The sequence below is a fragment of the Tachypleus tridentatus genome, chromosome 12 (assembly GCF_004210375.1).
Source record: "Tachypleus tridentatus isolate NWPU-2018 chromosome 12, ASM421037v1, whole genome shotgun sequence".
Lineage (NCBI taxonomy): Eukaryota > Metazoa > Arthropoda > Merostomata > Xiphosura > Limulidae > Tachypleus > Tachypleus tridentatus.
In genome coordinates, this window is record NC_134836.1 from 7,625,891 (window position 1) to 7,641,234 (window position 15,344).

Sequence of the window (15,344 nt, forward strand, 5' to 3'; positions counted from 1 at the left end):
GACTATAAACACAATATGATAAAAGATAGTTAGCCTGATAGTGACCTTACTTTTCCTCAGAGTGTATTAACTTCAAATGGAACAATTAGTTTCTGCTATGTAAACTATGTCTTTATGTTATATTTCTTTTGATTTGTAGCTTTACTCTTAATGGTATATTAAATGCTCAATCTAAGCTAATCTTGATTTTCTTTATTATTATGTATTACTTTGGGTGGAATTTAGGTGATCTTCCTCTCTTACATATACGCATATTTTCATAAACAGAATATTTCTAATTTGTAATGATGAATTATTAATCAGAATATGAGTTTCCAATGAAAACTGTATTGAAAACGCAGTTCAGAATAGCATACCTTTCTGAAATGTACCTTGGTATTTACATTATTATTGATGGCATTTTGGGAAGCCGCTTCACAGTTTACCTCAGCCCCCCTGCCAACGAAAATATCCTGGCGCCGCCACTGAAGCAAGGGCATAATATGTAACAGTTGACAGATTCAAGGACACAGGGCTGCTGAAGATGAATCCACTAACCGCATGAATTTAGTCTTTTGATGAAGTGCCAACTTAGCTAATTAATATATGCATGACAAGGGCTCTACAACTGAAGAAAATGGATAAGATCCAAGAACAGCATAACATTTCGTTGATAAAATGTGTCAGTGCTGGTGTGGGCAATACTTCTGTAAATCTGGGAAAGAGAAACTCAGTCATGACAAGGGTAACTGAGAAGATTACAGCTGTTTTTCAATGGCTGTATTTGTATTATTTTGTATAACATTGCTTCCAAAGTTGGGAATGCATACACTAAACTAATATGCTTTGATGTTGAAATATCTATGTAGACATCTACTACTTGTTTGATAAATGAATAAAAAGGTATGATTAAATACATATCTATTTAATGACTGAGTCTAAAAAACGCCATTTTCAGAGCATTACAGAAGTTTGTTAGCCTCAAAAGTCATTTCATTAGCACTGATGACAGCCATGCAATATTCAGACATCTGCAGCAACAGTTTGAGGATCCCTTGACAGAAAAGCATCTCTTTTTTTCTGTACACACACACACATATATATATATTATTATTATTAATTAAACAATGTAACCAGAGCTGCGCATAGTGCCGCTATGTTTCTAGGAATGATTAGTAGAACGACAATAAATTGGAAAGTTATTGCGATTGTAGGTAGCTCCATTTTTCGTTTATGCAAAGCGCTATTCGCTACATTTTTAACAGAAAATATAAATTATAATAAATTGTATACTGTTATATTTTGTATAATTATGTATTTATGTATGTGTATCATCATCATCATCTGCCACTCGATTCCTTCAAGGAACGTAGGGCCGCAATCACTTGCGGATTCTTTAACAGGTTTTTAAGTGAGTAGGTTGTTAGCCCCCTGCACCTAGCCGTCCCTAATTTATAATATATATTTATAATATTTTTTATATTTAAGACTGTTTATATGTTTATTTTAATTTAATGTTAATTTAAAAGGTTGATTAATTTATTTTATGGAAAACTTAGCTTAGAAGTATCTTTAAATGTTTTAATAAGTTCCTTAACATTAATTAATTAATCCGTTGACTCAAGAACTGCTCTAAATAATCCACGTTTATCTCATCTGAGGCGGGTGGAGTATTATTATCTTCAAGATTTTATCTTCTTGATTTATTATCGATGGCTCAATCACGTCATCCTCAGACTTGTAGTACTGTGTATTCATGGTATTTTGCCTTCTTAGTTTGTTGCCTTCTCGATTGGATGCTGCTGTAAAAATAACCTATTAAATTCTGTACTTGATAGGGTTGTGGTGCAGCTGGAGTAGTGACACAGTAACACAAGTAAAACAGATTAATTCCATAAATCATGGAATAGTTAATTATGTTTGAAGTTGGAATTCTTTGGCATATTTAAAGAGAAGGGTGGATGATTTGGTCGTTGAGTATTCCAGCGAAGCTTCCAGATGATAATGATGGTCTTTTAAGTGCTATTGATGCCTTTTTGGATATTGTTGAGTTTGCTGTTATATTACTTCTGCACTTCATTTATATCATTTTACACTTTATTGATGCTGTTTTGTGCTTCCTTTTTAATTTCTATGATCTGATTTGATACTCTTCTATTTATCTTCTTGATGTATTTTTCTGCTTCTTCAGTTTTTCAGGCCCGGCATGGCCAAGCGCGTTAAGGCGTGCGACTCGTAATCTGAGGGTCGCGGGTTCGCATCCGCGTCGCGCCAAACATGCTCGCCTTTTCAGCCGTGGGGGCGTTATAATGTTACGGCCAATCCCACTATTCGTTGGTAAAAGAGTAGCCCAAGAGTTGGCGGTGGGTGGTGATGACTAGCTGCCTTCCCTCTAGTCTTACACTGCTAAATTAGGGACGGCTGGCACAGATAGCCCTCGAGTAGCTTTGTGCGAAATTCCAAAACAAACAATCAATTTTTTATTGTAATTCATATCTACATTTTCTATGACTTCTACGATCCTGGCTTGGTTCAAATTGAGATTTATTTGTATCTCACGTATCTATCTTATAATTCTTCTATTAACTTTCTGTATCTCTCTTTTTTATTTTTCCAATATTCTTTTCCTATTTTTCTGCCTTTGTTCATGTCTGTAGGTTGAGTTGTTTTGAGTTATTTGATAAAAACAAAATACTACAAAATGCGTCTTCTTATAGATAATAAATAAGTCTTATTTCTTAAAATTTTACAAGTTAGTTGCTACTTTGACAGGTTTAATTTCAAAGCACATGACAACACACCACTTTTAAATAATACAATCTTAAACTGTACGAAATTTAAGTAGCGACTAACTGCTCTCAAATAAAGAATAAATGAATAGCAAACTCTAACTCAATAATAAATCATGCTATCACAACCTATTAACTGGTTATCAAACTCATTCGCATTCAAATAGCATATGCCTTAGTCAAATTCGATTCATATTTTACACAGCACAGTATGCTAATATTACACATCTCATTTTTGCAACTGTGATAACTTTACCCTGATCCAATTATCACTAGCATTGCTGTCTAACACGAATTCACAATCATGTAGTGACTATACAAATATTGGTGATTCTACTGAAGCTCTCTTCAGAGACAACCGATAATGGGGAGAAAATCTGGCCAAAAATAGTTGGTAATATGATGCAATCTCAAGAAAACTATAAAATTTTCGTTTGGTCACAGAGTGAGAATAATCTCACACTTCTGTTATTTTAGTAGGATCAATGAAGATCCCTTGTTTATCTACGATATGACCAAGTAATACCACTCCTGTACACACTAGCATGCATTTCCAAAGTTTCGCTTTTAAACATATTTTTTAATCTACAAAAATACAATTTGAGGTTCTCATTCACAAAATCGAACATGTAACCAAAGCCAATACATTTTTAGCATGGGTTAGACACTTTTATTGCAGCCTCATGAGAGTAAGCTCCATAAACCTCTCAAAAATGACAGGTGTATCACAGAGACTGAACAGCGTGACAGAAAACTTGTACAAGTCGTTTCTCCTTCTAAAAGCGTCTAGAGTAGCCAGTTTCATGTACTGCATCAATGAGATCTTTCAAATGCATTCAGATATGCATTTGCTTAACATAATAAAAGGCTGTTAATTTGAGTTGCTATTTTCACCTGTATAAAGTCAGTACAGTACTTGGGCACAACTCCTTTCTTCCTAATATTCACTACGGGATACGAACAAGTACTGTCTGAAGGCTGTATGATTATTTTTTTTTACCATCTGCTGCCCTTCAGTACTGACTACATCTCTAAAGACCCATGATAATCTACCAAGTAGGTAATCAGTTGGGTTCGTGTCACCTATACCTATGTGATGTTATTTGATCTAATTTTATAAATATATTGACATATTCTACCAACAAGTCATCGAGTTTCTCCTGCTGCATTTATTTTAGATTGTTTGACAATTCTCAACTAGTTATCTGAAATGTATTCATTAATTTAATTCAGACATGGTGCAATGGATGCAATCTATCACTTGTTACTCCCAATTCAATAACTGTGCCAGTGATCATCCCAGCTGTGACTGGATAATTAATTGCCCATAATTGTAGAACAGTGTCAGGACTTCACCTCCTGCCTCAGGTATCAAACTTCCAGAGCTAATGATGCTTGATTTTCGTACAAAATAGAGCCACAAAGTTGTTCTTGTTCAAGTGTTCAATGCATGAAAGGACCAAATTATCTAAACTCTATAGTCCAGCCATCCAGGCAGTTAGTTTATTTGAATGCATCAAGAAACGGTCCAAATATCCCTTTTCTTTGCTCTTAAATGTAGATAAGATAAACTGCTTTGATCTGCTCATTCCAATAACTGTGACCATGTCCAGATATCGCCTGACTGTGATACCCCCATCATCATTGACACATTGTGGTAGTGTCTCTCGGGTACCTTGACAGTCTGACTAAGGTTATACTTTTGATCCAGAGTAACAGAATATTGAGGTGTTCCAGAAAATTTGTTCATTGGCTCTGTATGCTCTTCCTAGCTCCTCGATGAATCATGTTAGCATTGACAGTTTATCTCTTGATGTGGGAAGACTCACCACTGCCCTATAAAACATTCATCTTACAGCCCAGTGTCTGCCATATCACCTGATGTGATGGTAGATAACTTTGGTTTGTGGGTGTCACTTGCAATCTATCTCTGATATTCATGGATGACTTTCACCAAAACTGGATTCGAATTACTTTAACTAATAAAAGGCTGGGTGTCCCATATAGGTTGTTTCACCTGATCTCAGACTCACCAGCTACTACATCGATTTTCAGTCAGTATTTCTTTGGGGAGAACTTGATCAGCCACACTGGATGTACCAGGTTCTGGCAATTCTCTTTACTGAGTCCGTGACAATAATAAAAAGAAAGTCACAAGTCGTCTCAGGATCAATGAAAATCCTATGTCAAGGACAGTACTTTTTCTAGACCTGATAACTCTATCCTTTAGCAATTGACTATCTTTCTCGATCAAAAGTCCTTTAAGTTACAAAAAATTCTATTTCTTTCAAACAAAATGTCTTTAAACTTAAGGACACAAGTAAAGTCGGGGTATTACACTCTCCAAGAGATATAACAAAGTTCACAATAATGACATTCTTTGACAACACCAAAAAGTTGTCCTTGCCTATCCACTCTGTGGTGTGTATAGGTGAAACTGAATTAACTATAGAGCTGTATTGGATAGGCTTAGTAGACAGAAAATTGACTCAGAATATTGAATAAAGAGTAATTCTAAATCTCTTACTAACTTGGGCCTGGCATGGCCTAGCGCGTTAAGGCGTGCACTTCGTAATCTGAGGGTCGCGGGTTCGCGCCCGAGTTGCGCCAAAACATGCTCGCCCTCCCAGCTGTGGGAGCGTTATAATGTCACGGTCAATCCCACTTTTTGTTAGTAAAAGAGTAGCCCAAGAGTTGGCGGTGGGTGGTGATGACTAGCTGCCTTCTCTCTAGTCTTACACTGCTAAATTAGGGACGGCTAGCACAGATAGCCCTCGAGTAGCTTTGTGCGAAATTCAAACAAACAAACAAACAAACAAACAAACAAACAAAGCTTACTAACTTAGCCGGTATATGTATAATTTAATATTGTAGATTACAGAATAATTGTCATTAAACATTTATTTATTTGAATTTTTAAAAATTAAAGCTGTCACATAATTTAGATAATGTCAAAATTACTTGATATTTTTAGTTGGTATTGCTATTATTATTTTTGTTTTCTTCTATGTATATAAATTATAAAATGATAATTTTACAATTCTAAACCATGGCGATTTACGAGTAATACTTGTGAAATTTTTATTACTAGGAGGAGATTAAAATATTCCGCGAAAAATAAGAGCATGTTATTTAGGTTGTTAAAGTTTCGCGGCGTAGACGTGCTTGTTCAAAAAATATTTTGTTATATTTTAGGAAGTCACTTTCTTAATTTTTCAAATTTTTCTTTTAAATAAAGCTTAATTGTATAATTCGTATTTTCACTTTACAATTATTTGAGAAATGTGGAAATATTTAAAAGCAGTAGTAGTGCGAGTGTTACTTTGTCTATTGGAGTAGAGTTGTGAAAGTTCGGGATACTGTAGTTCTAAGCAAGATCATACAGGATTAATCATTCTGATTTATCACGCGGACACTATAGTTCTTTACGTGAAACATCTGTTATAAACCGATAGTTATTATAAAATGCAGTCTTCTTTATATGTAGAACAAATAAAATTTTCTTGGATTGGTGAAGGCAAACAGATAAATAGAAGAAAAAAGGATGAACTGCATTATAGGTAAATTAAAGTTTAAACTTCATACTATTAATGCTCTGTGTCGTTAAGTTATATTTTAAACATGAGTGCTTGCCAAGCAGTTAAGATTATGCTACATAGAGATATTTCAGCTTTTATATTTAGCTAACATAGACATAAATATACATATATGACATAATTACAAATATAGTATAGTTTTAAATAAAAATTGACAAAGTTATTAATTTTAACATTTTACTGTTAGTTTCAATTTTTAACAAGTGAGATATAACTTACAAGAGCACAAGGAAAAGCAAGATGACAAAGTTGTTTAAGCTTTTATGGCCCCACTTAATTTGATCCATATATGCACATGTGCCTACCAAACAAAATCTAAACATTTTAACTGTTTGTAGGTAGTAAGACATTTCATCTTTAAAGGTTTTTTTTGTGTGAACACTCAAAGGTAGAGTACAATTACAAAGACAGCTTTCAGTGACTCAGTAGGTTTAGTCTGTTTATTATGGAATGAAAAAGGAAAAATCTAAATTAAGCCTGCCCTTTCTTATACCAGGAAATTTTCAGTTTATCTCTTAACCCTTAAACATCAGCAATCATCAATTTATGCTGCTACCAACAACATTCCCACTCTTTAAGGGTTAAATCCTTCTAAGGTACTGACCTCAACTGTTGCTTGCAGCTAGTGCCTTCAAGTATTCAAAAGGCACATTGGTCTGAAGGTTATACAGCTACAGGTATTTCTATAGAATAAGAATCTTGAATATCCATCATCTCAGAAAAGCTAATTTCCCAAATCCATTCCTTCAATGTATGTATGTGGACTCTGCAGCTAACATTTTACATGAATACTAGAAAAGAACTTTGAACATACTATGATAATTATCCATCCATTTATGAAAAATTGCAACCTTTTAGGCTGTATCCTGGAATGTTTTTGTTGTAAAATTTCACAAATTTAACCGAAAATTCAGTTTAACATTATAATTTAAAAAAATAACATCTTTGGACCACTGGATCAACTGAGTAATGGATCATCACCCAGAGCAGGGGTTCTGTTAGTGAACAGTTCTTACAAAATTGTAACTTAATATTTTGTCAAAAGTTTGGGCCTCCCAAAGAATTGGTGAAAACTTTGCTAGTTGTCAATGGCTAAGATTGTTGTTCATAATTCATAGTCTGGTCCTTTTAAGGATAGACAAATTTCAAGTTATTCTCTATAAAGAGAGCTCAAACCTGCAGCTAGTAATAAAAGCGTATGACATTCAGCTGAATTTCTTATAAAGCTTATCTTAGTTACTTAAGCTTTTGCAAATTAGGTAGGTGTTTAGTTTCTTGTTTAATGTATGTTGGCATCTTGTAGAGATAATCATAATCCTTGATTTTATGTTATTATTAATGTATAATGTCCATTCAAGAGATATATGTTCTAAATCAGTAAATATTTAGTGCTATTACTGTAGGGTGTTTGTTTACTAATTTGAAATGCTAAACATGCAAGTACTGTTTGTATAACTCAAATATTGACCTAGATATTGGTGAAACTCCTGTATTTTAGCTTTTGGGTTTTTTGAGAGCTTATTTCAGACTTGACAACAGTATCTTACTCTGTAAGATAAATTGGCTTAACCTGAACCTAGCGTGTCTTCTAAATATTAAACTTTTAACCTCTTGTCTTAGTGCCTCCAGTTTCCACTTATAGACTAAAAAGATATTAGAGGGCTTTATCCTGTTGATCCTCTGTATAAACTCATAAACTTTAATAAGATGGTATTTTGCTTTCCATTGATAAAAGACATTATTCCTATCAAATAACACTTTATGTCAAAAATCATTCCAAACTTTTTTTTGTAACTAAGTCTATCATCTTTTAGATAAGGATACCAAAACTAGGTGCAGTGTTTGTGGAATTTGTTAATTGATTATTCACTGGTTTCATTAATCAATTACCATATTCTACTGCATACCATATATTCCTGACATCAGCAGAAAAATAACCAACATTTGGCGAAAACTAGTAACAAAATATGACATTCCAGTTAATACCACATTTATTCAAAAACCAGGCACAAAACTAAGGTCTATACTATGTAAAAACTATACTGACAAACACCACACCAACATTATTTATAAAATGCAATGTGATAACTGTCACTTCTTTATTGGAGAAACAAGAAGAAAAATGGAAACCAGATTCAAAGAAAAAAAAACACTTTTTCGCATTTTTGAACACTTCTAATCAAATAAACATAATATAACCATAGAAAACACCCAAATACTAAATAAACATAAACAAATGCAAAATTAAAGAAGCCTTATATAAGAACTCAAGCCCAAAATAAGCCAATACAAAAGAACACCTTTATACTTATATTACTAAATATAATCAAACATCGAAGCACGCCCTCTACATTCCTACACTCAGTTACACAACCCCCTTCAAACACATGGTCAGCTATTGTTCAATTACCTCTATCTTTCTTTGTGAACCTGACGATGACTGAAGAAGGTCTAAATGTTGTTTGCTCCTCTGCATAAAACATTTTTTCAATACAAGCCAGCCATTTTTACATATATATGATAATACTATAAAATACCTTGTCAGTGTGTGATAATATATAATCCATTGAAAACAAATTTACTGTAATCCTAGAAACAATGGACTGTACAATATTTCTTATTTGGCAAGAAATCTTGTGACCATGCTAGAAGATCCTAAGGTGGAAACAGAAGTATTTTGTGAAATATAAAAAATATTTAATTACGATCATTATAGAATTTTTTTCTAATTCCATTATCAGTATGAAAATGTTTTAAATAACTAAAACTTTTATAGGTATAAAAATATATGCTTCTTATTTGAGAAGCTGTTGCTACAGAGGGAAGTTACAAAAAAGAACATTAAAATTATGTATCTTTTAAAATATAAACGTAAGAAAATGTAAGAACATATTTCCATACTAAGAAACCATTAAATCAACTTAAAAGCTATCTATACTGTATTGGAAAATGTTGAACTTGAAGCAACATGGGACAGTAGCATTACTTTTGTTTTAGTGCTTTCTCTCAGATGTCTCATTAAATTAAGCAGACTAACTGAAAGTTATTTTAAACTGTTAAGACTAATAGAAGTCTATGTCTAGTAATATGTGACAAGTACAGTTAAATGATCAAGTTATTCATCAATCAAAAATTATTTGATTCCAACAAGAACAATGGATAGTAGCTTGCTGTAACATTTTGTGAGTAACATCAGTTATGTAGCTTGTAATAAATAAGTAATATTCAGGGTATGTCAAAAGTCTGTGCTCATGGCCATTCCATGATTTTTATTTAATTATTTATTATATTTCAGATAAAATATATATATATAATGGATGACTATACATATCATAAGAAAATGTGTATGGAAATTGATTGCATGCAATTTGAACAATATTTATTAAAATATAGGCTGATAATAAACCCTGCTTTTGAGTACAGACCTTTGAGAGATTGTATTTATTAAATTAGCTATACTATTATTTAGACATTCAAGATAAACATGAACAACAGGTATTAGAATGACTGGTTATGTAACCAATGATCAAAAGGTCTAACCCTCACAATTTTTAATTATGTATTAGGTTGAGGAATAATTCGTGAGCGCTTTTAAATAATTTCATTCAAGCATTACATGCAAGACTATACAATACTTCAATGCATGAACACATTACATCCAAAACATTTATTATGATACTTTATTTCATGTAACACCTAGGTATATAGTATGCATTGTTTTAAACGAAATTGCAAGAAATTAAATGCGAAAAGCAGATGGTGTCGAAAATGCTCAATTTTGTCCACTTGACATTCCATTTGATGAGCTGAAAATGAAAGCAAAAATTAAAGACATATGAAAATCAAACACACCATCTATTAGAGCAAACAATTATCTACCAAATGACATGAAATATTTTGCGAAAGCGTTTCATTTATGAATATATTTTTTTAACTTGAAAAAACGCTCACGAATTATTCCTCAACCCAATACAAGCAAAACAAATGCATTCAGTCCTACACAGCAACAAAAATGGAAGTTCAAATGGCCGATATTTTGAATAGATGGATAAGTGGAATAATCAAAAACAGTAATAATCAGAAACACAAATTCTGATTAGTGATTTATTTTTGTGATTTGTAACTCTAATTGGTAAAATTGAATAACCTTAAATTAATTGAAAATAATGAAAAAATATTATTGGTCAGTATTGGATTAATTATTTTCATGCCATTAATCAGTATAATAATAATTTATATTAATCAGTTATTTTATGTTATATTACTTGATGTAATCATTACAAATAGGTAATAAGTTAATTGTCCACCTCTTTAATTCCAGATAAGTCTAAACTAATGATTTGTATAAATAAATAATTACCTCTTTTTCACTTGAAAATATGTAACAACTTGTAATGAATTGTTTATAAATGCACTCCAAACTTCTATTAGTCTCAGCACTAGCAAAAGAGCATTGCTTTGACAATTTGAGGACTTTTCATATTTTTGTTTTTTACATTTATACTATTATGTGAGGTCTTGCATATATTAAAGATGACCTTGTCTTCATTCTCAACAGACTACAATACAATCCAGGGTCATTCCATGTCAAATCATCCAGGGGGCTGCAGGTGACCCCCACAGAATGCCTTGAAAAAATTCACATGTGCTCATCCACCCATATAATGAAAAATTGCCAAAGATTAGATCAGTATCTCTAATAGTTTGATTTACAGCCCTGTAAAATTTAATTATTATTTTTTTAATTTGGGAAATTCATTTTCGGGCAACTTTGGCTGCTTAAAGCTGCAAGAGTAATGGTGGTAGAAAGCTGAAATTTGCTACACTGACTGAATTAATCTCACAGAATTCAAAAATGGTCTCAAACCAAGTTTATCTCTCTAAGGATTTTCATAGTGAGGCTGTAAAATCACCTGAAAACCCAAAATCATAAAAAAAACATTGATTTATTTAATAAGCCATAGCTCTAAGACTTAATATAATGCAAAGCTGAATTTTGTTTTCAAATTTTCTATAACATAGCAGTTGATAAATCAGCAATTGTTGTAGTTAAAAGTCTATTTGATCTAGTGGCTCGTACAAGTCTTCAATTGCCTATAAAAATCAAATTGTAGGTGTCTGATACGTACCATTGGGCAAAGGATCACATTCAGGGCATGCAGTTCTTTCTTGTCAATCAGGAATCAGTCGTGCAGAATTGTGTAAAGTTTGATTTACTTGAGCACTTTGAAAAATGCAAAACTGTGGCAGGTATTAGGTCACATCATAGCTTTATTCCCCTCTTTATCAACAAATTGTATATGAGAATGTGTACACAGTTGTAACTGTTGGTAGTAACAGTGAAAGTGATGCTGCAGCAGCTTAAATAAGGTCTAATGATAGCAATGACAATTATCAACCAGGGAAATATGTGGCATGCATATACGATCATGAATGGTATGTGGGAAACATAAAAGATAGATCAGATGAACACTCCGATGTGTTGGCGTCATTTATGAAGAAACCAAGAAATGAATTGTTCTCATGACCTGCAAGGTCACATAATAATGAAGGCTGGATTCCTTTCCAACATAGTCTTTGATAAGTGCACTTACCGTGCAAGGCAGTAGTGCTCACCACTATGTTCTAAGAAAAAGTGATCTCAACATAATCAAACTCAAATTTCAGAAATTTATTGAAGCTATCTGAACAAAGCAATATTTACTTGATGTTGTTAAGGCTAATTTATCGCCAAAGCAGTTTTTGAAACATTTCATTGTCACAATTATTGCAGTTTGGTGTGACGATCTTAAACTCAGCCATATCTGCATAACTGTAATGCATACACAATATACTTGCATTGCCATGTGATCTAACTAGTTATGCCAATAAACTTGTTCAGAAATGAAGTAATTCTTTCTTGTTTTTTACAACTTTATTATTTAACATTGTGAAGGGCTGGTTAGAATATTTCAGTGGGATTCATAAACTTCTGACAGGTATTTTTCAAAATTGTGTGGATATATTTGCACACAGTAACACATCTGAACTGATTGTTTTTAAAAATAAAAAATGTATGGTCAGAGGGTACTTTAAAAAATTACAACTCAAAAGGTAGGTTGAACACCATCTGGATTTTTTTGTAGATCATATTCAGATATGTATGAATATATGGTAAAAACCTGAAGAGGCTGAATAACTGGTGACATGGTCAATCTGTGGTCTGAAGTAGGACTATTTTTAGCTAAATCACAAAAAGAGTTGCATGCAATTAAATTGTTTTACAGGAGATCTAATAGTCTTTTAATTACAACAATTGCTGATTTATCAACTGATATGTTATAGGAAATTTGAAAACAAAATTCAGCTTTGTATCATATTAAGTCTTAGAGCTATGGCTTATTAAATAAACTAATGTTTTTTATGATTTTGGGTTTTCAGGTGACTTTACAGCCTGATTATGAAAATCCTAAGAGAGAGAAACTTGGTTTGAGACCATTTTTGAATTCTGTGAGATTAATTCAGTCAGTGCAGCAAATTTCAGCCTTCTGCCAACATTACTCTTGTAGCTTTAAGCAGCCAAAGTTGCCTGAAAATGAATTTGCCAAAAAAAAAATTAATTAAATTTTAGAGGGCTGAAAATCAGAAACTAGTATTGATCTAATCTTTGGCAATGTTTCATTATATGGGTAGATGAGCACATGTGAATTTTTTTAAGGCATTCTGAGGGGATCACCTGGAAATTTTTCCAAAATCTGGATGATTTGGCATGGAATGACCCTCCATATTAAAAGTACTACTTCATTTTTGCTTATAAGAAGCATATTACTATTACATGTTATATTAAATAGCATTTGAAAAACAACAAAGAGCCCCTTGGCCATTGTAGTTGATCCATTAATTTCATTGAACATTCATCTGAGAACATCAAGCTCTGGCACCCAAAGTTCTGATCAGTTTTTCTTGAAATCTATTAAACCTGTTGCATCTGAAAGCAAAGTGTTGTAAAGTGACTGAAAAATAAAGATGTCTAAATTGCAGATGAATTCTTTACTGACAAATTTTAAATATGTCCCTTCATTCTACATTTTGTGCGATTAAACACAAAAATGATGCATTGATCCTGTTTATTCCTTTTTTTGACTTTATGCATTTAATCAGTTCTTCTGACCCTTTTTTTGAAAAAATAATTTTCAGAATTTTAACCTGTTCTCATGTGGCATCCTCTCCATCCAAGGAATCATCCTAATAGTCATCCTTTGAACCTTTTCCAATGACAAAGCATCCTTAAAGCTAGAAACCCAAGGCTGAGCACAATATTCCAAGTGAGGTCTAAACAGAAAGTTGTACAAAAAAGGATGATCTTTGACTTGTATTCAGTATTCCATTAGGCATAATCCAAAATCCTAGCTTCTTTCTGTCTATCACCAGCACCCTCCCTGGAAACTAACAGACTGCTCAGTCAAAACACCAAGATCCTTTTCTTTAATGACACTGAACATTGATTTTCATTTTAGTGGTAATTATTATTTATATTAAGGTTGCCCAAATGCAGTTCCTTGTGCTTAGCATAATTGAATACCATCTGTCTTTTATGAGATCAATTCACCAAATGATACAAATTATTTTGTAAAATAACACCATTTTTCTCACAGTCAATTATACCTAAAACTTTTATCATTAGTTAACTTGGCCAGTATTTAATTACTCTCTTGCCTATGTTGTTAATGTATGTTAAAAAAGTAAGGGTCCCAGCCAGAACCAAGAGTAACTCACTTGCAACTCCAGCCCTGTTTGATTGAATTCCATATACTGCACGCTTCTCCTCGATTATCCCTTAACCCATTGAGCTAACTTATTCTTTATATCTACAGAGATACTTTGTGGCATTTTGTCAAAAATCCAGATATGTTAAATCCACGTCTTCTGATACAATGTCCGACTTCCTCTACAGTGAAGCTTTCAACCAATAGGAGCTCAACACAGCCTCCTTATTCAGTAGCCCTCCCTTAAGCACATGTGCTTGAATAATTTCACTGTTTTCCTCAACATTATCTGAAATAGGCATGCTTCAAAATTGCCAGTCACTTACTTGAGATTTGTGACAGTGTACTTAAGTTTAGTATTTGTGTAAAATTTCACTCAGGAAAAAATACAAAAAAAATTGTGATTTCCTACAATTATGAATTTATCCCATGAGAGTGATGACCTAATACAGGACCTGTTCTGTTGCAGTTAATGGAAGCTTGTTCTTTGTTAAGGATGTGACAGGCATTATTAGTATGTTGTAGATCTTGTCATGCACAATGGGCTTCTTCCCATCTGTTTGGCTGATGTTTCTTCTCCCCAGCTTGAGTTTGACTAATATAATGGTAATTTTGACTGGCTGTTTTCCCTGGTGAAAGGAAATAGTCATAGGAAAAGAAAGTCTTATTTTATTTAATTACCATAAATAAAGTAATAAAACAAATGTTTTAAATCAGTTATTAACTGACAATAGCTGACTTTTATACATTGACAACACAAGTTATGTATGATAGCATCACACATATACTAATGTACAAAAAAAATGGAACATTTTAAAAAACATATTTTTTGAAATAAATAATGGTTTGTTTGAATAATATTGAACTTATTTTATCACTATAACTTCAACAATATCATATGTTCTTGTTTTTAATACATCATTAGTTAGCAGTCATTGTAGATCTAATTTATAAATTCTAGGTTTACAAAAAAAAAAGTACAAAATTAATTATAACCATGTTTTCACAGAATTTCCTGCCTTTTTAAAATAAACCTGTGACTTTTTGTTTTCCTGTATTCTTGCTCCAGACTCAGCTTTATCAATAGAGGAAAAGTCCTCTCTATTTTAATCTCTTCTTTAACATAATTTTGAAGATATGTTGTTTTGCTTTCCCACATGTCTTTTAAATTATCTCTTGCTTCAATACATGAAATATATACTCATTATTACTTTGTTTCTTTGCCTGACAGTTAG

General features: G+C 32.6%; 1 protein-coding gene across 4 annotated transcripts in view; it reads left to right on the plus strand.

The window, feature by feature from the left end:
• Positions 1-5,887: 5,887 nt before the first annotated feature.
• Orc1 (origin recognition complex subunit 1) overlaps positions 5,888-15,344 on the plus strand; it is an 87,928-nt gene continuing 78,471 nt past the window's right edge. For 2 of the 4 annotated variants that reach the window (XM_076469969.1, XM_076469971.1), the window contains exon 1: positions 5,922-6,328. In XM_076469969.1, the coding sequence (XP_076326084.1) occupies positions 6,234-6,328 (95 nt within the window). In that variant the 5' untranslated portion in view covers positions 5,922-6,233. Of the gene's footprint in view, positions 6,329-15,344 lie in introns of all 4 variants that reach the window. The other 2 variants (XM_076469970.1, XM_076469968.1) reach the window with 2 other exon arrangements.